This window comes from Adiantum capillus-veneris, chromosome 11, assembly GCF_014529385.1.
Source record: "Adiantum capillus-veneris isolate H3 chromosome 11, ASM1452938v2, whole genome shotgun sequence".
In the NCBI taxonomy this organism is placed as follows: domain Eukaryota; kingdom Viridiplantae; phylum Streptophyta; class Polypodiopsida; order Polypodiales; family Pteridaceae; genus Adiantum; species Adiantum capillus-veneris.
In genome coordinates, this window is record NC_140941.1 from 87,013,028 (window position 1) to 87,033,887 (window position 20,860).

Genomic DNA, 20,860 nt, shown 5'->3' on the forward strand with positions numbered 1-20,860 from the left:
TCACACGAGCTAGAGATGGAGACCGGTAGATTTAGAGTGCCAGCTGAGTCCATGACTCGTCAATTGTGTCAGATGGAGCCCGAGACAGAGTTACACTGCATATGTCATTGCCCAGTATGCTATGAAATACGAGGCCGCTTCCACCGCCTCTTCAGAGAGGGTTTTGGAACACTTTCTAGGGTCATGAGATATCAGGATAAGAGATGCCTCGGACTATACGTATTGGAACTACACAGACATAGAGAGGACCACTTGAGGAGGGGCCCAAAGAGGGAGATACAACTACAACAGTAAAGTGCATATTTCTTTCGATCATAGACAGAGGAGTCAACCTCGTAGGCCCCACAATATAGCGGCACTAGAGGCACATTGCTTGATTGGGCGGTAGAGTTGGGGTGGTCACGTCGCCCCGGGATGAGGGGGCCGTCTCGGCTTCCCGAGTTATTTGGGTCGTCAATCTACTTTTGCCTCGGCAAGAAAGCAAAAGAAGCGTGTACGATTTGAAGAAGTATCCAATTCTTCTTCTTCTTCTTCTTTTGACAGTTCTTCTAGCTCTTCTGACTCGAGCAAAGAAGACATGAAAGGGAAAAAGCGAAGCAAAATGCAAAGCTTCGGAAAGGGCAAGAAAAAGGCAAAGAAGCCTAAGTTTTGCCCAGTTTCTGACAGCTCTACAAAGGACTTGTCTTAAATGGTTCGGACTCGGACGATCACAGATTTTACGCAAAGAAGAAGCATTTTTATAAAGCCAACCAGTATGACTTTCTCGAGGATAAAAGCAAGAAAGTTCGAGAATTTAAAGAAGGTGGACAGTCAAATTTCAATTAAGTTTGACACTTTTTCTGGATTCCGAGATGCTTCGAGGGCTTTGGCCTTCATACTGCAGTTTGATATAGCTTTCTCTGGAGGGCATTACTCAGAGCACTCCAAGATTCGGAGGGCTACCTCTTACTTCAAGGGAAATGCTTGAACATGGTGGTCCACTCTTCTATTGAACAAGAAAGCTCCAGTTAAATGGTTGAAATTTAAAAGGCTTTTTATTTCTTCTTGGCTGACTCGAGAGTACGAACGAGATATACGAACTGCTTGGAATCATCTTCGGATGACCAAGAGAGATTCTTTGGACGCATATTGTGAGAGGTTTTAGAGCCCTTTTCTACCCGCTTCTTCATTTAAGAAGATCTCGTTTAAAGAACAGATTGATCGGTTTAGCTGTGGACTTCTTACAGAGATCCGAGATCACTGCTTAGAACAAAAGTCAAATTCTATTCAAAAACTGATGAGTCATGTGAAACGGGCTTTGCCATACATTAAGGCAGTTTGACTTGCCCCACACATGAGATCATGACGCAGAGAACCGAACAGACTTCTATTAATGAACGTAGAAAGAAGAAGAGTCCCCAAGAAAAGAAAGATAAGGATGCACGACCCTGGTTCACTCTTCAAGAAAGAGCCAACTACATCAAAGAGGAGAATTGTTTTGGATGCGGGGAACATGGTCACATCTCCGCGAAGTGCCCTAAAGAGGCACAAAAAGAACAAGATGAAGAAAGGCCAGAGAGTTTGAAAGCAGTTGAGGAACATGGATGAAAAGGCAAGATGAAAGCAAGACTGGTTCCAGATTGCATGGGTATGACCCAAGCACGATTGATGAAAGTACAAAACTTTGTCGAGCTTGGGGCAAAGTGAAAGATCAAGAAGCCCTGATTTTCTTTGATGGAAGAGCCAAGGCCAACATCATTTCACCTGAATTGACGGCGTGGCTCGAGATTACACCCGATCGGATGGGACCACAAGCAGAGGCAGTTCTAGCGGCACCCGGTAGGGATGTGGCCATTACACCTGTCATTGGCAAACTTCGGTAGCATTGTCAAGAGTATTTGGGGCACGAGGACTTCTACATAACAAGTAATAGAATGAGAAGTCCTACCAACTTATGGGGACCCCGTCCGATGGGGCCCCAAGTGACATAAAGAATTAAAATAAAGCAGGACACACACACACACACACACACACACACACACACACACACACACACACAAGAAATTGCGAAGCTGGCTAATGACGTGGCATATTTCCAAAAATCACGCTGGCAGATGACGTGGCATGTCACGTTTTGCGCTGACTGTTGACGTGGCAGCTGTATGGAATTCTGGATTTTACACCGACAGCTTTTGAGTTTTGAAGGCTTTATAGAAAGATTAAAGGTAAAGTGATTAGGGAGTTCTTGGTTAAATTCAAGAGCTATCTTGCATTGGATACGAAGTGGACGGAGGAGGAGGACCTAGCAGATACTCCTCAGATTGTGGAACTTTACCTTGAAGCATTTGGTTTAGTATAGTCTACTCCGATAGAACCCCGATTTCAGCATGGGTGAATCTAGTGCAGTGGGCATACACAAGAGGGGAGTCACTCCGCTCCTTTGTCAACAGATTACCCCGATTTTTGATATAGAGTCACTGATGTCCCTTTGGGTTTCAGGGATATTACTGGGCTGACAGTATTCTGCTGTATGACTTTATGAATTGGAATTTCTGAAAAGGATACTGATTGATTTGTACTTGACTTGTTTGAGGTGCAGGAATTGAAAGACGAAATGAGTGCAGCATGACGAAATGAGTGCAGCATTTCGGTCTCATAAATCTCTATAGACATGATTGCAATAAGGATTAGTTAATCGGGCTTCCGTGAGGTCCCATATGCGATTACTAAATACGTTGCCGATAAATCATGGTCTGAGATTTGGAATGAATTTGAATGTGATTTGTCCTGTGATGTGACTGTCAATTGTTACATGTGCTAGATGTGTTGTGTCTAGTGCGTCGGTACGAACAATCACTGTCTACTAAAGAGAGATTATGGCCTCTGTCTGTTTTTGTAGGCAATTCTTTCAAGAGGGGGGTATGTCACAAACTGGTGACGTGGCTAGGCCATGGACACACACATACCTGCTCAGTCTCGGATTATCCGTCGATAGGTTGGCTGACACGTGGCAGGCTGTACGGATCACCGGAAAACGTGCTGGAATTTGTGCCGCAAATCACGATGATGACATGGCTGTCGGTACGCTGTACGGATTTTTGCAAATTACCTTGGTTGCAGCTTTTGGGGCTTAATGCTTTTGAGTGAGAAGCTTTTTAAATAGTGATTTTTGGGGCTCTACTTTTGGGACATCCCTTGTACCATTAAATAAATGGGCTAGGTCTCACTTCTTAGAGCATCTGGACGCAGAGTCTGAGAGTGCATGCCTGCCTACTCTCTTGTACTTTGAACACAGATTAATATAAAAAGAAATACCGAAAGGGGCGCCAGTCTTTGGGGCCAATACCTATGGGCACGGAACTACGTCGGGCTGTGTCATCTTTGTGAACTGTTTTGCAGTGAATCTCTGTTGTATCGGGTAGAATCTTGACTTGGGGTGTCCAAGTTTGTTACATATCTCATGGGTTATGGTGTGCCATTGGTCAGATACGGACATCTTCACACCAGCTTGAGATTGAGATTGGTAGATTCAGAGGGATACTAGCAGCTAACTGCATATGCCACTATGCCATACAGAGCCTGAGACGGAGATGCATTATATATGTCAGTGCAAAGTGTATTACTAGATACGGGGTGGCTTTCACTGTCTATTCAGAGAATGCTTCGGACCCTTGCCCAGAGTCATGAGTTATCAGGACCAGAGATGCTTGGAGTGTATCACTTGAGTTACATAGACACAAAGATAGTCTACTGAGGAGATTTGGAGAGAGACAATCCCAGAGACATATTATTGATTTCTTCAGAGCTGACATTGGACAGATAGAGGAGCAGCCACCATTGCAAAGCTCAGCTCATACTCACACCCACGATACTCTCATTGAACGAGCATTGGAGCTAGGGAGATCGAGACGCCCACAGTTGAGGAGAGGAGCTTCACAGCATTGACAGAGACTACAACAAAAGATTTGAGCCATACTATCTCGACATCCAGAGCACAAATGAGGATAAATTGATCACCCATTGTATCTCTCTCTTGTATTAGGCACCCATTGTATCAGTGATCACAAATACCCCACACAGTTTTAGCTAGTAACACTACTAGATTCAATTTATTATCTCTTTTTTTGTACTCAGACATAGTATCAAATTCACGAGTATGTAACAATTGATCAAATAGGTCATTTTGGCCTTTTGAAGACGTTAATATATCATTTCATTTCATATCTCTCTCTCTCTCTCTCTCTCTCTCTCTCTCTCTCTCTCTCTCTCTCTCTCTCTCTCTCGCATCCCTACCCTGCTCGCGCCTGCGCTCTCGCGTTCTGGCCCTGCTCGCCTTGCACCCGTTGCCGCCCCTGCTCTCTTGCTCCCGCTGCCCCCTGCTCACGCCCCCCTCCCCCTCTCTGTCGCCTCGCGTTGTCCGCCACCCTTGCTGCCACTCTTGCCTTGCTCCCCGCCATGTTGCCCTTGCTGTTGCGCTTCCCCCCCCCCCCCCCCCCCCCCCTTTTGCTGTCCGAGCGTAGAGAGAGAGTGGAAGGAAAGAGAGAAAGAGGCGTAGAGAGAGAAGCAAAAAGAACGTAGAGAGAGAGAGAGAGAAAAAATGTTGCATAGAGAGAGAAAGAGGGCAAAGAGAGAAAGTTGGTCTTTTCAAGTGTAGAGAGAGAGAGCGAGGTGAGAAGCGTAGAGAGAGAAAGTTTGCAAGCGTAGAGAGAGATTTTTTTAATCTTATTTGTATTTTTTTAAATTTTATTTTTGGTGCCCTTCTTCACTTCTGTATCCGCACGGCGATTAAGCATGAGGAAGCTGAGTGATAAAGCCGACCCCCTAGAGGATGCCTTTCAAAATTGCAAGGAGGAAATGATGGAACCGCAATCTATTGGAGACGATTACCAAGATGAACCGCAATCTATTGGGCACAATAAAAATGCTCGAAGGACGCGTCCTGATCCAAGAAAGCAGGATAAACGCACTGGAAGACCGAGTGACGACTTTGGACGAAGAGATTGCGTCACTCAAGAAAGATCTCGCCGAAGCACGATCAAGCAACACACTGGAAGAGGGAGAATTGCAACCCTCAGTAATCGAAGAAATCAACACGATCAAGGAGCAAGTGCGGGCCATCAAAGAGGGAGAAGAGCAACACAAAGAGACGACGACTTCTTGGGTGGATGTTCTTACAAAAACTCAGCAGAAGGCGAATGAAGCCGAGAAATGGATCGAGGTGGCCAAGAAAGGAAAAGGCAAGGAGATAACGTCCATGTCCACACCCAATATCATTAATCAGACACTAGAGAAGGAGCAAAGAAGACGTGTGCGCGCTTTACATGTGAGAATTTGCGGTCTTAAAGACAAAGGCAATGTGGACGAAGAGGTAAAAGAACTCATGGCCTTGATGGGGGTTCATGAGCTGACGCACACAAGAGCCTGGAGAGTGGGCAACATAAAAAAAAAATGGAAGCAATGGGGAAACCTCAAAAGAAAGGGCACTCATCCTCCGTTTTCCCTCCATGGAAGCGAAGAAGTCCTTCTTGAAGAAAAGGCCAACTCTTAAAGAGATAGGCATTTTTCTCGGGGATGATCTTACCCTCTCGCAGATCGCTCATATGCAGGAAGTAATGCCGGAGATTAGAGCGGCAAGGGGGAAAGGCAAGGTTGCCTTTTACCGAGATGGAAGAGTAGTAATACTGGAGCGACGCTCCACATGACGATGCGAGACTTATGGGACCACACTCAAAGTGGCGGCCTGGAATTGTAATGGATCCATGCGTCTTGATGTGGGTGCTTTTGAGGATAGCTTTACTGGAAGAGACATCATCTTTTACTCTGAGACACACCAAGCCCCTGGGCAATCCATGCCTCACATCAGTGGATACAGATGGGAGACAACTTACAGACAGGAAACACGCTCAGAGCACAGAGGACGGGGCTCGGGGGGAGTGTCAATGTTATTTAGAGAGGATTTGCAGCCATTGATACATATAGCCCGCAGGGATGAGCAGGCTAGGTAGATGTGGGTGAGATTGAAAGCAGAGATAGGTAGATATCTCTACATTGCTATTTGCTACATTCTCCCGAGTACGTCGGTCTATGCATCACCCAGAGGACAGTCTCCCTTTTCTATTTTGGATGATGACATATGGGAGTTCTCTAGAGATGGTGACATTATCATTCTAGGGGACTTCAATGCTAGGACTGCCCATCACCAGACAGTGTTTTATGATACTTTAGAGGAGATGCTGAGAGAGCTATGTAGAGACGGGCCTGTCCAGACTATCACACGATGCGGAATATTCTGAGTATGGGCGACACCTGATAGACATGAGCACCGCACATGGACTGGCCATCTTGAATGGCCTAAAGAGGTTTCCTGCTTCGGGAGGCTTCACATGAAGGAGTACGAGCGGAAGTGCGACGCGAGAGAGTGTGCGAGAAGAAGATCATGACGATATGGTGAACTCGCTCTACTGTAATGTGTAGAGCATAGTGAGTTCTTATTAGGTTTTAACAAAAGAATATGTGTACATACCTGGCGGCCCGCCCACTTACCTGGGCGACCACATTGGGCTTTATACCCCAACAACCTCCCACTTAAAGTCCAATGTGGTACTTTAAGTGTGAGAGAAGCTACTATACAAGCTAATATACAAAAGATGTAGAGAAGTGATGTACTACCCTACACCTAACTGCTTGCGAAAATGCGCAAAGCTCTCTGAGGGAAGTCCTTTTGTAAGTAGATCATCAGGATTTTCTGTGGTGTGAACTTTGACAAGCTGAAGTTGCTTATCCTCGAGCATTTCCCTGATGAAATGATACTTCACATCCACATGCTTTGTCTTTGAGTGATAAACTGGATTGCGAGCCAATTGTATAGCACTTTGACTATCACAATATAACACAGGCATCTCTTCTTTGATTCCCAAATCTGTTACTAGTCGATTAAGCCAAATTGATTCTTTGCATGCCTCTGATGCTACAACATATTCAGCCTCTGTAGTAGACTGAGTAACACAATCTTGTAATCTAGAACGCCATGATACTGCTCCACCAGCCAATGTAAAGACATATCGTGACGTAGACCTTCGGTTGTCTAAGTCACCTGCATAATCTGAGTCTGTAAAACCCTTTACACTTAGCTCCTGACTCCCATAGCATATACGCATACTCTTTGTAGCTTTCAGGTATCTCAATATTCCTTTCACTGCCTCCCAATGTTTCTTGCCTGGGTTTGACATGTATCGACTTACTACTCCCACTGCAAATGCCATGTCTGGGCGAGTAGCAATCATTGCATACATCAAACTACCCACTGCAGACGCATATGGAATCTTATCCATTTCAGCCTGTTCTTCCTTAGACACAAGACAATCTTGTTTGCTAAGTTTCACATATGGTGGCAATGGAACACTCAATGCCTTTCCCTTCTCCATATTGAAACGTTGCAAAACCTTGTCAATATACTCTATTTGAGATAAGCAAATCAACTTCTTTGATTTGTCTCTCTCAATGCGCATACCAAGTATATGACTTGCCTCACCCATGTCTTTCATGTCAAACGATTTTGCCATCTTTGACTTCAAAGCTGAAATTTCTTCCAAGTGTTTGCCAGCAATCAACATGTCATCCACATACAAAATAAGGATCAGCCAACTGCCATCCTTAGCTTTCTTTGTATATAGACAGTGATCGAACTCACTACGTTTGTAGCCTTGAGAAAGCATAAACTTGTGGAACTTATGGTACCATGCCCTCAGAGATTGTTTTAAGCCATAAAGACTCTTTAACAACTGGCATACCAAATCTTCCTAGCCTTTCTCAACAAACCCTTCTGGCTGCTGCATGTAAATTTCCACATCTAAATCACCATGCAAGGACGCTGTCTTGACATCCATTTGGTGCAACACCAAATCTAATATGGCAACCAATGCAAGAAAGCATCTCAATGTAGTCATCTTGACCACCGGAGAGAAGACTTCATCAAAGTCAATGCCTTGTTCTTGCTTAAAGCCCTTGGCAACAAGCCTTGCTTTGTACTTTGGTTGACTATCATGAGCGGTGATCTTATACCTGTAAAACCATTTACAAGGTAGAGCCTTTTTGCCCTGTGGTAATTTAACTAGCTTCCATGTCTGGTTTTTATGCAGAGCTGTCATCTCTGACTGCATGGCCAATTGCCAATTCCCGGTGTCCTTCATTTGCACTGCTTCCTTGTAACATAAAGGCTCATTGCAATCAGTCAACATGACATAGTTCATAGATGGAACAAACCGATCAGGAGGTCGTGAGATCCGTCCCGATTTACGTAAAATAGGTGGCTGAGGCTCAGCCACAACCTGTGGTTCCACTCTATCCTGTCCTTGCTCCTCTTGAGCCCTGACATTTTGTCTTGCACGTGCAGGTCCATCTTCTTGGAAGACAACTCTTCTAATCTCCTCAACCCTCTCTGGTTTAGAATGATATTTGGCTTCATTAAAGTGAACATCAAAACTGCAGATAACCTTTCTGGATTCGGGATCCCAAAGTCTGTACCCCATCTCACCAGAATTACCATAGCCTAGAAAGATGCACTTTCTACTCTTTGGCTCAAGTTTGTTCCTAAATTCCTTTGGAACATGAGTATATGCCTCACAGCCAAAGACTCTGAGATGCTTGTATGAGGGCATTTTGCCTGACCATACCATCTCTGTCACTGAATCCTTCTGCAAAACCTTGCTAGGAGATCTATTTATAAGATGAACAGCTGTTGATACAGCTTCAGCCCAAAACCCATTTGGCAGTTGTGCAGTAGACAACATACTTCTGACCTTCTCTTGTATGGTCCTATTCATCCTCTCAGCAACACCATTTTGAGGAGGATTGTAAGGAGTAGTAAGTTCACGTTTTATACCTTTTGACTCACAAAAGTTATGAAAGGCCTTTGAAACATACTCTCCACCATTGTCAGTGCGTAAGCATTTAAGCTTCTTGCCACTCTGATTCTCCACAAGTGTCACAAACGTTTTGAAAACACTAAACGCTTCATCCTTGTGCTTGAGAAAGTAAACCCATACTTTCCTCGAGTAATCATCTATAAATGTCATAAAGTAAGAAGCTCCCCCTAGAGATAGGTTAGGCATAGGTCCACACAAATCACTATGAACAAGTGCCAATTGTGTATCTCTTCTACTGCTTCTATGCTTATGTGGCTGCTGTGTCTGCTTACCATACAGACAATGTTCACAGAATTCAAAATCATTAAATGAAAGGCCAGGCAAATAACCAGAACGAGACAAGATTTCCATTCCCTTCTTGGACATATGTCCTAACCGGCTATGCCACAAAGAAACGTTCGGCTGCTCGGTTACATTGATTACATTTTTAGAGACATTTGATACATAAATCATGTAAAGTCCTCGAGACTTTACTCCATGTGCTACTGTCATAGAACCCTTGGATATCTTCCACATGTTCTGTCCAAAAGTGGTGACGTAGCCAGCATCATCAAGTAAACCCGTGCTGATCAAGCCAACATGTTCTGTCCAAAAGTGGTGACGTAGCCAGCATCATCAAGTAAACCTGTGCTGATCAAGCTCTTTGTAATTGCGGGAACATGTCTCACATTTTTCAGCGTGAAAGAAGAGCCATTCTGAAACTTCAATTGAACATCTCCAACACCTAAGATCTCACATGTCTGCCCATTACCTAGCCGAACATGATCTTTAGTGGTCACATAAGAGGTAAACCACTCCTTGTTTGGAGACACATGAAGTGATGCCCCTGAGTCTATAATCCAGTCACTCAGTGCATTTCCATCAGATGCTGTAAGAAGAGCTGAGTCCATTGTATTCTTCAAGAAGTAGATGTCTCCTGACACTAGACTGTCATCCTCTGCAACAGTGTTTGTCACATTTATTTCTTGAATCTTCACTGAGGACTTGTTCTTCTCACCATGGTCTTCAGCTTTCTCTTTGCCTTTTTCTGCTTTCCATTCTCTGCAGTCTCTTTTCATGTGACCCTTCTTGCCACAATGGTAGCATTCTATGTCACTCTTGCCTTTAGCAGTGCGGGACTTGCTACGAGACTGATTCCTCTTTCCACCTTTGTACTTTTCTTTGGTCCTTCCCCTGACAACTAAGGCTGTTCCTTTGCCTTTGTCCATTGTCTTTCTGTTGGTTTCTTCAGTAAGCAGACTGCCTTCTACACCTGCTATGGTCAAACCATCTGGAGGTGCAGAATTACTCAAAGCTGTGCGAAAAGTGTCCCAACTTTCCAGCAATGTGATCAACAGGAACATAGCTCTAACAGGTTCATCAAACTTGACACCTTGAGCTGACAACTGACTATAGATGGTGTTGAATTCATTCAAATGATTGGACATAGGTGTCCCTTCTTTCATCTTCAAGTCAACAAGCTTCTTAAGCCAGTATACCTGTGAAGCTGCACTCTGCTTCTCATAAAGATCACTCAGCTTTGTCCATGCTTCATAAGCCGACATCTCGTCTGCTACATTGAAGTAAACGCTTTCTGCCAAAGTCAGCATAATGGTAGAAAGTGCCAATTCATCCATTTCGCTCCATTCATCTTCGTCCATATCTTCTGGTTTTATCCCCTTGAGCTTTATAGGTTTTATCTGCTTCTTTTGTACCAACACGTGCCAAATCTGCTTCTTCCACAATGGGAAATTGGTTCCATCCAGCTTCTTGATATTGTAAAGAGCAGTGTCCTGTGATCCAACCATAGCTACGCTTCACAGTAGTTTACTTTCCCGGGAAAAATTTGGCAGTGTTTCCCCTGTAAACTGACCAATATCAACCTGTCAAATGAACCAAGAAAGCTTCAGATTCTGCAGAAATTTTGGCAGTCTCCTTTGTATAATGGCTCTGGTGTACTCAAAAACTGACCAAAAAACAGCTCAAAAAACCACTGTCTCTCTAACACTGTAAGCTGTGGATAAACCTGTTCTGCACCTGTACTGTCTCTCACTGTCCTGTCACTGTCCTGTAAGCATAGACTGCGACGATGCCTCAACGGCAGTAAAGCAAAGATGCAATCCCAACTGTGTAACTCACAGTCAATACATCCTAGCTGCCTATCTAAGGGTGCTCGAGGGATCGCTCCAAGACCTGTATCACCGAAAGGATTTTAACATTCGAGAATCCCCCTACTCAATAAAACCTCACTCGACCCTCAACAAAGGCTGCAGTAAACTTGACAGTACATAGACTTCCCACAAAGTCATACATCCACAAATTTCCCACTGTATGCTGCAATCGCTGCGGCGGTTGTTTGCTGCGTGACTCACAACCAGCAAACCCTCTATAGACATACATCATCTCTAACAATACATCCCATGTGGAAGTACCTGCAATGTCAGGATGAAATCTGGAATATCTAAGCAGCAAACACAAGCTACCTGATGAACTAGTGGATGTCGCCTACAGTCTGTGTGTAGATGTGTCCGTGTCGTATGTGACACGTCTCCAAGAACTGTGAGCCATCCTTCGTTGTGTAGACAGCCACAAATCAGCACTCTGGAAGTGTAGATATCCTCAGCACTTGCAGTCGTAGGCCGAAACCCCAAATTTGCAGAGTCGGATCTGCACCTGCCGAGACCACGTAGTCGAAAATGGCCTGCACAGAACTTTGTCGAAGCCGAACGGTGGCCGAGATGACCTCAGAATGAAATTCTGAGAACACTGAGCCCTTCAAGCCCGCCCACAGGATTTGAGGCCGTGTCTTCGCCTATCGAATCTCACTCCAATATGAGCAGGTGACTTTGGCTACCTGCAAATGCTGCCCCGAGCCTCGATCTGAGCTCTGATACCAGTTGAAGGAGTATGAGCGGAAGTGCGACGCGAGAGAGAGTGCGAGAAGATCACGACGATATGGTGAACTCGCTCTACTGTAATGTGTAGAGCATAGTGAGTTCTTATTAGGTTTTAACAAAAGAATATGTGTACATACCTGGCGGCCCGCCCACTTACCTGGGCGACCACATTGGGCTTTATACCCCAACATCACATGCTTCCCACACAGGCATGGAGCCAGCACAGTGGACTGTCATGGCACAACCGAGCCTCAGCTCTAGTATCCAAGACCTCACGGTTGGACCCCGACCTGTTGGTGTGGCAGTGGATCATGCTCTTGTATGGCTGACCATTTCTTTTCAGTTTAGTGTAGCACACATGCTACGGGCAGCAGCCCCTACTCGCTACACCTTCACGCGGGAGATGGACTCTATATACATAGATGGGATCTACAGACGCCTGTGCACAGAGGAGCTAGGGTGACCTCTGGAGGAGCTTACTACTATACTAACAGAGACACTACATGATGCAGCGGTAGAGTCATACCCACGTACCCAGCCTGAGCAGAGACGCCGTTCGAGGAGCATGCCCCAGAATAGTTGGTATGATGAGGAATGCCGGGACACTAGAGCTAGACTTCAGAGGGAGGTGCTTATGGGGGGACATCACTCATAGGCAGTCACAGATTGACTTTCGACACCTAGTGCGGCGGAAGAAGAGGGCATTTTTGGCTCCCCTAGAGCAGGATCTATACCAGCTATTCTTGAGTCAGGACTCATGTGAGGCGTGGAGGCTCTTTCATGAGCCCCCCTCCCCTGCCATCACTTCTACAGAGGCTTGGGGCCAATATGCATCATCTTTGTACACAGTTCCCTGAGCAGCCCCCTCATACCGGACCCCCCGATCCATGCCCACACACGTGTTTTTTTCACCGCTGAGATGGTGAGGAAGGCCATTGACAAGATGAGGACTGGGAGAGCATACGATCATGATGGCTTAGTGGCTGAGCATTTCATGCATGCTAGAGATTTACTAGCAGAGCTTCTAGCATTTATGTTTAACCGTGCCATGTGTGAGGGCTTGCCTGATACCTGGAGCCTATCTACTATTGTACCTGTCTTCAAGTCGGGAGACCCTATGGAGCTTGGGAACTATCGCACTATCATGATTGGACACACATTGGCATGGTTGTACGCATCTATTCTTGAGCAGCAGCTGAGTAGATGGGCAGAGAGGGAGGGTATGTGCGCAGCCAGCCAGGCAGGTTTCAGGAGGGGTTTTTCTACTCTTGACAATATCTTGACACTCAGAGCCATCATTGAGGAGGGCAGATCGCGTGGGAGACGGATCTATTGCAGCTTTGTGGATTTCCGTAAAGCATTTGACACAGTGCCCAGAGCGAGATTGATGCGCAAATTACAACAGATGGGAGTACCCACGGAGCTCATTTGGGGGGTCATGGCATTATACAGGTCAGTAATGGGGCATGTACGCACCCCAGAGGGTCTATCCACACCGGTTTACTCCACTATTGGGGTGAAGCAGGGCTGCCCGCTCTCTCCTACTCTATTTGGTATGTATGTAGATGAGGTTTCTGACTACATTGAGAGAGATGGTGATAGAGGTGCACAGCTGGCAGGGACATGGATTCCACTATTGTTATATGCTGATGATATTGTTTTGATCTCTGACTCTCTGGAGGGGATGCAACGTCACCTGGATGCTTTGCATAGGTTTGCCCAAGAAAGTGGTTTGTCTGTCAACCTTGGTAAAACCAAGGTCATGGTATTTAATACCACCCCACAGTGGATCAGGAGGTCAACGCCCGCCTTCACATACGGCCAGGAGAAGGTGGAGTATATAGATGCCTACTCTTACCTTGGAGTGGTTTTTAGTGGGCCAGCATTTTCATTGAGGAGGGCAGCAGAGACTAGATTGACCAGAGCCCATGCAACATTGGGTAAATTGGAAAGGATGTGTTCACAGGTTTAGTTTCAGGAGCCTTGGACGAAGCTTTGGCTCTTTGACACTTTGGTGGCTTCTGTATTGCTCTATGGAGCTGAGATTTGGGGACCTTCACGGGACCATCATGGGAGGACAGGCCGCAGTGATGGATGGGGGGACATGGAGAAGCCTCTGGTCTCTATGATCTCGCGGCTCATTAGGGTCAAGACTTAAGTACCACGTGCTATTATACGAGCAGAGCTAGCTGCCCCCCCACTGGTGGTTGAGGCGCTCACCAGATCTGTCTCCTTCATACGCCGCATGTGGGAACTTCCCAGAGACAGATATGCACGCCTTGCACTTGAGTCCTCTCGACAGTTAGCCAGGCAGGGAGATACAGCATGCTGGTATGGGGAGATGACGTCATGGTTTCAGGCGCATGGGTTTAGCATAGACAGATTGCCTCCTTTCTAGTACTCATTGGATGCGCCCTCTCTGACTCTTACACAGTCCGAGATCACCAGGCTCATTCGCCAGGACTTGACTCAGCTAGACACTAAGAGGACATGGATATAGCAAGTACAGGAGCTAGGCACAAAGATGGCTTTCTACAGAGAGCATCTCCTCCAGCTTACGGAGGATGGTTTTGTGACGAGGCCCAGATACATGGACACTCACCTGTCTCATGGGATACGATGTGCTATTGGCTAGATACGCACATCTTCACACCAGCTGCGGATCGAGACTGTGAGATACAACGGAGGACCAGCAGAGGCCAGGACATGCCCCCTGTGCGACATCGAGCCTGAGACAGAGTTGCACTACACATGCCACTGCCCCGTCTACTACGAGATACGAGGACGCTTCCATTGCTTGTTCAGAGAGGGCTTTGGACCATTCTCTAGAGTCATGCGGTACGAGGATCAGAGATGCCTGGGTTTGTTTTTGCTCGAGCTGCGCAGACACAGAGAGAGAGAGCTTGATGAGAGGAAAGACTAGCTAGTCTCAGAGACAGACCACAGACTTCTTTAGAGCTGCCACTGGACACCCGAAGGAGTTACTACTACAGCAGAGCTTGTCGCTTTACACCAGAGGCATACTGATCGACCGAGCGACTGAGCTGGGGAGATCCAGACGCCCACGACTGCGGAGGACTACACAACATCGACAGAGGCTGCATCAGAGGATCTGGGTCACTTTGGCTCGACATGCACGACACCCGGTCAGACTACTGACCATGGAGGAGATTGATGAGATCCGCCAGCGACCGATGCTGGATCTCCTGTGATCTAGCTATCCCAGCTAGCTGTTTTAGCTGCTTAGTCCACACCCAGCAGTCTAGGCTTCCATAGTATTTTATTTTGTCATTTTGTCCACCACATGGAAGCCTAGACTGCTGGGTGTGGACTAAGCAGCTGCTTACTTTGTATCAGATCCACCACATTGTAACTTTCTGGTCTCATAGGTCACTTTGGCCGTTTGAAGACATTAATATAACATTTCATTTCATTTTCATTTCTCTCTCTCTCACACTCTCAACACAAGTTCCATCTCGTTTGTGTTGTAGGCTTTGCAATTGTCATTCATTTATTTTGTTATTCCAGGAAGTAGTGTTGTCATCAGAACAAGATTCCTTTTTCAAGGCAAATATGTTTGAGAATTTTGGAGATCTTGGCATGAACATCAAAAGGATGGTGGACGAATTTCAGCAAAAGGGGAAGAGCAACCAGAATATTCAAACTCTTGGTATGAGTTTTTTTTTTGCGTATACAGTTGCTTATAAGTTTAAATAAACACTTAGTGATAATCCATGTGCTTGTGCAGAGGACATGGCAAAATTTGTGGAACATTATCCAGAATACAGGAAGATGCATGGGAATGTTTCAAAGCATGTTACAATGGTCACTGAAATGAGCAGAATTGTGGATGAGCGAAAATTGATGTCAGTATCTCAAATAGAGCAGGACCTTGCTTGCAATAATGTAGGACAAGCTGCAGCTTTTGAAGTAAGCATTTTATCATAGGTTTTGATCAACCGATTCGGCAAAGATTAGGAATCCTTTTACTCATGGTTTTAGATAGTGCAGGAGTGTATCATACTCTTTACCATTCTTTTAATGACGAAAGAGAAAGTGGGAAGCATTTTTAATTCAACAACGAATTGTGATTTGACTTGTAAAACCAAGATGGTGATGGTCAGGGTTACATGTTACTTATTTTGGTAATGGAAGTCCATGTAAAAGAGTTTGGGGAAGGCTTTGAAGATTTTTAATGATGTTTTTGTCGGTGCAGGCTGTCATGAATGAGCTGAACAATGATAACATGCTGGAGATTGATAGACTAAGGCTGGTGATGCTTTATGCCTTGCGTTTTGAGAAGGAAAACCCGCAGCAGTTAGAGCTTTTTGTGAACAAATTGGCATCACGATCCATCATGTACAAGCCTGGAGTAATACTCGTCCAAGCCTTTTAAAGATGACCTGCCTGGATTCTCATGCCCCTTACTGACTTTAGAGCGCACTGCAGCTAGTGTACACACTACTGAAGCAAGCTGGGACTGATAAGCGTACGGGTGATTTATACGGAAATCGAGATCTTTTCAATCGAGCTCGTAACATGGCACGTGGATTGAAGGTAGGCACTATATAATAATTATGCTCAAGCTGACTTAACAATAAATGAATTTAGTTTAAGATGGACCTAAGTTGTTCTAAGATTTACTGACTTTGGTAGCCCTCTGAAGTTGTGCTATACGATATTCATGCTGATTTCCTTCTACACCTACTTTCCTTGTTATTCTACCTTCTTTTGCAAAGTCTCTCTTGTTGGATACCAAGCGGGTATAAATTTGAACCAATGAGCATCATGTGACATGCATGCAAGCAATATGCTTTGTTTGGCATTTCCAAAACAGAGTATGTCTATCTTGCTCTTAAGATTTAATGCAAGATATCTATTAATTGTGTGTGAACTTGATTATGAAGCTTTGTTCTTAGACTTGCTCCTTCTTGGCATGCGCAGTTTCACTATTCAAACACGGACATCTTTAGGTCATGCCCAGCATATATTCAAGGTGAAGACCCCACAAAGTCGTAGGTTGGGGCACAAGATTGTGTAAGCTTCATTTGACACAAAAACATGGGAGTGGGAGCTAGAGCGTGTTAGTGATGGCCTTGAACTGCCATTGCTAGTGCCTTCCTAGGTATTTACGTGATTTATGCATACTTATTTCATATAAAACCTGAGTATGAGAGAGAGAATCTGAGAGCAAGGCCACCTTACAATTTTTGAAGATCAATTTGTTTTTGTAGGGTTGTGTGCCAAACATTAGCTAATTGGAGTGGGTAACAACACTTTTTTTCTTGCTTCTCAAAACTTTCAAGGGCTAAAAGGCTTGTTGCTAAAATCATTCCATTCAAGTCAATCTTATGAACTGGGATGCTCTGCATGGGCATTCGTCATTCACGTAAGTGACATTAATCTAGCTTTGGGCACTATATCGAAGGCTTTGCAGAAATCCACAAAGCAACAATAGAGCCGTCTCCCATGTGATCTCCCTCCTCAATAATGGCTCTGAGTGTCAGAATATGATCAAGCGTAGAAAAACCTCTCCTGAAACTTGCCTGTCTTGCTGCCCGTACACCAGAGAGAGAGAGAGAGAGAGAGAGAGAGAGAGAGAGAGAGAGAGAGAGAGAGAGAGAGAGAGAGAGAGAGAGAGAGAGAGATGAAATGAAAGGAAATGTTGTATTAACGTCTTCAAAAGGCCAGAGTGACCTTTGAGACCAAACTGATACAAAAGTGGTGAATCTGTTACAATGTCTGAAAAGTGTGAAAGTGTGAAAATAAATGCGAAAAAACTAAATACAGATAAACTTCTTTAGGAGCATTCTGGGTGTCTGGCTAGAATGCTTCTAATCCTTTGTTGTAGTCTCCTCCGGTGAAGTGTGCTTCTGCATCTCGGTCATGGTCGTCTCGATTTCCTAAGCTCGATCGCCCTGTCAATGAGGGTGCCTTTGGTATGAATGTGGGTACTCCTTTGTGCTCGCTGCTGGCCTCTTGCTTCTCCTACCATTCCTGCTTCTTTCGATCCGAAGAAATCTGTGATCTGCCTCTGAGGCTGTAGTGCTAAAGGGATTGGACAAATGAAAAGCCAAAGGTCAGACAAATGAAAAGCCAAAGGTTGGACAATTGAAAAGCCAAGGGTCAAGGGCACCCAAAAGGCTAAGCATTTACCTATATAAAGACCTCTTGAGGGCATTTGTGGGGATCATCAATTTTTGGACTATCGTTCTCTTTGAGCATTTCTTAAAGATGACAAAGGCTTGAGTCTTGTAAAGATCAAGAAGGCTTTGACCATTTGTGATAACAACTTGTATTGGCCATCTTTTGCAATGTAAAAGAAATATCCTTCCGGAGCGCTCGTCTTGAGGGCCAACGCTTCTAGGGAAGGAATTCTACCTTCTTGTGTCTCATGTTTGGTTTCTCTCTCTCTCTCTCTCTCTCTCTCTCTTTTCGAGTAGAAGTGTTTGCTATTGTGATTCACCTTGTGCTTAACGTACATAAAGGTTTCAATGGTATCAAAGCCCTGTTGATTGTTCTTCTACGAATAATCCGATCCTTCCCACAGTAGCAGAGCACGATGGTTTCAGAGTCTACCTCTCACGAAAGTGAAGAGGAGAACAACAATGAAGAAGTAGAGCTCGGGAACGACATCAAAGAGAAGGATCTTGGAGAGGATGTTTTCTCTGAGGCGGATGATGAAGAAGTAACTAAAACAGAAAGCATGCAACTTAAGCAACAATTTCTTGCTGCTACTAAGCATCCAAAGCTTTCAAAGTTCATTCCGGTAAAGGATCTTGATACCTCATTTTCCAAGATAAAGGAGGCTTTGCAAAAGTCTCAAGAAAAACACAAAAAGGCAGCCGATAGCATCGTAGAGACATGCAGCTTAAAGAGAATGATTGGGTGCTACTCAAGTTTAAGAAAGCACGCCTCAGAAAGAAAAAGGGCAAAGAGAGGCTTTATCCAAAGCTAAGTATGCGATACCATGGTCCTTTCTAAATTAGTGAGCAAATCAATGATGTTGCTTTCAGATTGAAGCTGCCATACCATTGGAAGATTCACAATGCTTTTCATGTGAGTCTTTTGCATCCTTTTAAAGGATAAGTGCCAGAGGATATGATTGCTGATGAGCAACCTGAAGTTGAGGAAACAGAGGAAATCCTTCAACCTGTACAGATACTAGCACACAAGGAAAGAAAGATTAAAGAAAAGCTAATCCGGAAATATTTGATCAAGTTTCGGAATTATCAAGTCTTGGATACCAAATGGATGGAGGAGGAGGACTTGGCAGATACTTCTCAATTATTAGAGCTTTACCTCGAGGCTTTTGGATTGGCTACTACTTTGCCACCAAGAGTTCATGATGATTTAACGGTTGAGTTTGGTATACTGTTGATAGAGGAGAGCTTCTCCACTGTCTTGTCACAGATCAACACAAATGATTGATAGTAGTTTTTACAAATTGGTTGCTATCCTTTTAGGGGTGTTGAGTTGATAGTACTCTGCCATCACTATGTATTTTGGTGAAACTTGTAACAAGAATGATTTACTCTCTCATTTTGACTAATGTCTTATTATTTGATTGAGTATGATTGGATGGAATGATGGCAGCATTCTATCTTGATGATGTACTAATTCATTAGAGACATCCGTAAAGTTCGAGTTAGAACTGGATGTGATGATTAGTATGGATAAATCTAGTGCATCAAAAGTTCCAATTTGGATGAGATAAACTGGGTATGTGGTTTTAGTGCATCAAGACATCCATCAAAGATCGGTGAGATCTGGATGTGATGGCTAATATTGCTACTTGAGGATATCAAAAGTTCTAATGACGATGAGATGGCTGGATAGGGATCTGATTGATTCCAGTGCATCAGAGACATCCATGAAGTTCAAGATAAGACCTGGATGTGATGACTAGTTTGATTGATTCTAGTGCATATGGAGCATAGTGGTTTGTACCATTCATGCATGTACTTGATTGATTGACTAATTGATAAATATTTTTGTGTTACCCTTGTTCTGTTTTGCAGATGTAATCGAGGACGATTACTATTTTTTCAACGGGGAGGTATGTCAAAAATCAGCCCTAAAAGTGAGGCGCGTAACACAAATCAACCCTAGAAAGAAAGTACGACCAATTGACTGACGGTAAAGTCCAAATCCCTTCTATGCTTGTACGTAGGTTTCTTATATCTTTCCTGAGAGCGTAATATTGCTCTCTTAACTTGCCCATAGGTAGTGTCCATGTTTGGAACAAACTCATTTACTAGAAATATCTTATCCTTAGTTAAAAGGATTGGTGGAAGCAAAGGCTTACCATAATGAATCTCAAAATGTGCCTTCCCTGTAGATGAATGTACGTATTGTTATATGTGTATTTGATAAGGGGAAAATGCTTTTCCTCGTCGGACTGTCTATTCGACACATAGAATTTTAATATATCCAATACTATGGAATTGGCAATCTCACTTTGCACATCCGTTTGGGGATGATATGTAAAAGAAAAATTCAACTTCGTACCAAGGTTGTTAAACAAGGCACGACAAAAATTTCTTGTCATGCGAGGATCTTGATCACTCACAATAGACTTGGGCATCCCATGATGCTTGAAAATCTGTGCTAGAAAAACCCTAGCCATATGATCTGCTTTGATCGTTTTCTTGACTGGAATAGAGTGAGCTTGCTTGCTAAACCTGTCTACAAAGTACAATGGTCCAGATCGCATCATTTCTATCCTAGTCTACTGTCTTAGGGATAAAATCCATGGCAATACTCTCCCAAGGTTGATCGGGCATAGGCAAAGGTTGAAGCAACCCCGGCGTCTTATGCCGATCGTACTTGATTTTTTGGTAAACTAAGCATTCCTTGACATATTGATTGATGTCTGATTTTAGGCTTGGCCAAAAGAAATATCTTTCCAATGCTAAGGTCATAGGGAGAATACCCCGGTGACCTGCATAAGGCGAAGCATGTGCTTTATCCATGGTTGTCTTCCTCAATGGCACCGCCATGAAAATTGCTTGGTGGTGGTAGAGGTAACCATTCCGAATTGAATAGGGATATTCATTTTCTCTGTTCCGTAGCTTGCTC

General features: G+C 44.4%; 1 protein-coding gene across 2 annotated transcripts in view; it reads left to right on the plus strand.

The window, feature by feature from the left end:
- Positions 1-20,860, plus strand: part of VPS45 (vacuolar protein sorting 45) — a 107,872-nt gene that overhangs the window by 70,206 nt on the left and 16,806 nt on the right. For both annotated transcript variants that reach the window (XM_086523314.1, XM_086523313.1), the window contains 4 exons: positions 15,308-15,449; positions 15,528-15,709; positions 15,996-16,151; positions 16,229-16,336. In XM_086523314.1, the coding sequence (XP_086379440.1) occupies positions 15,308-15,449; positions 15,528-15,709; positions 15,996-16,151; positions 16,229-16,336 (588 nt within the window). The remainder of the gene's footprint in view (positions 1-15,307; positions 15,450-15,527; positions 15,710-15,995; positions 16,152-16,228; positions 16,337-20,860) is intronic.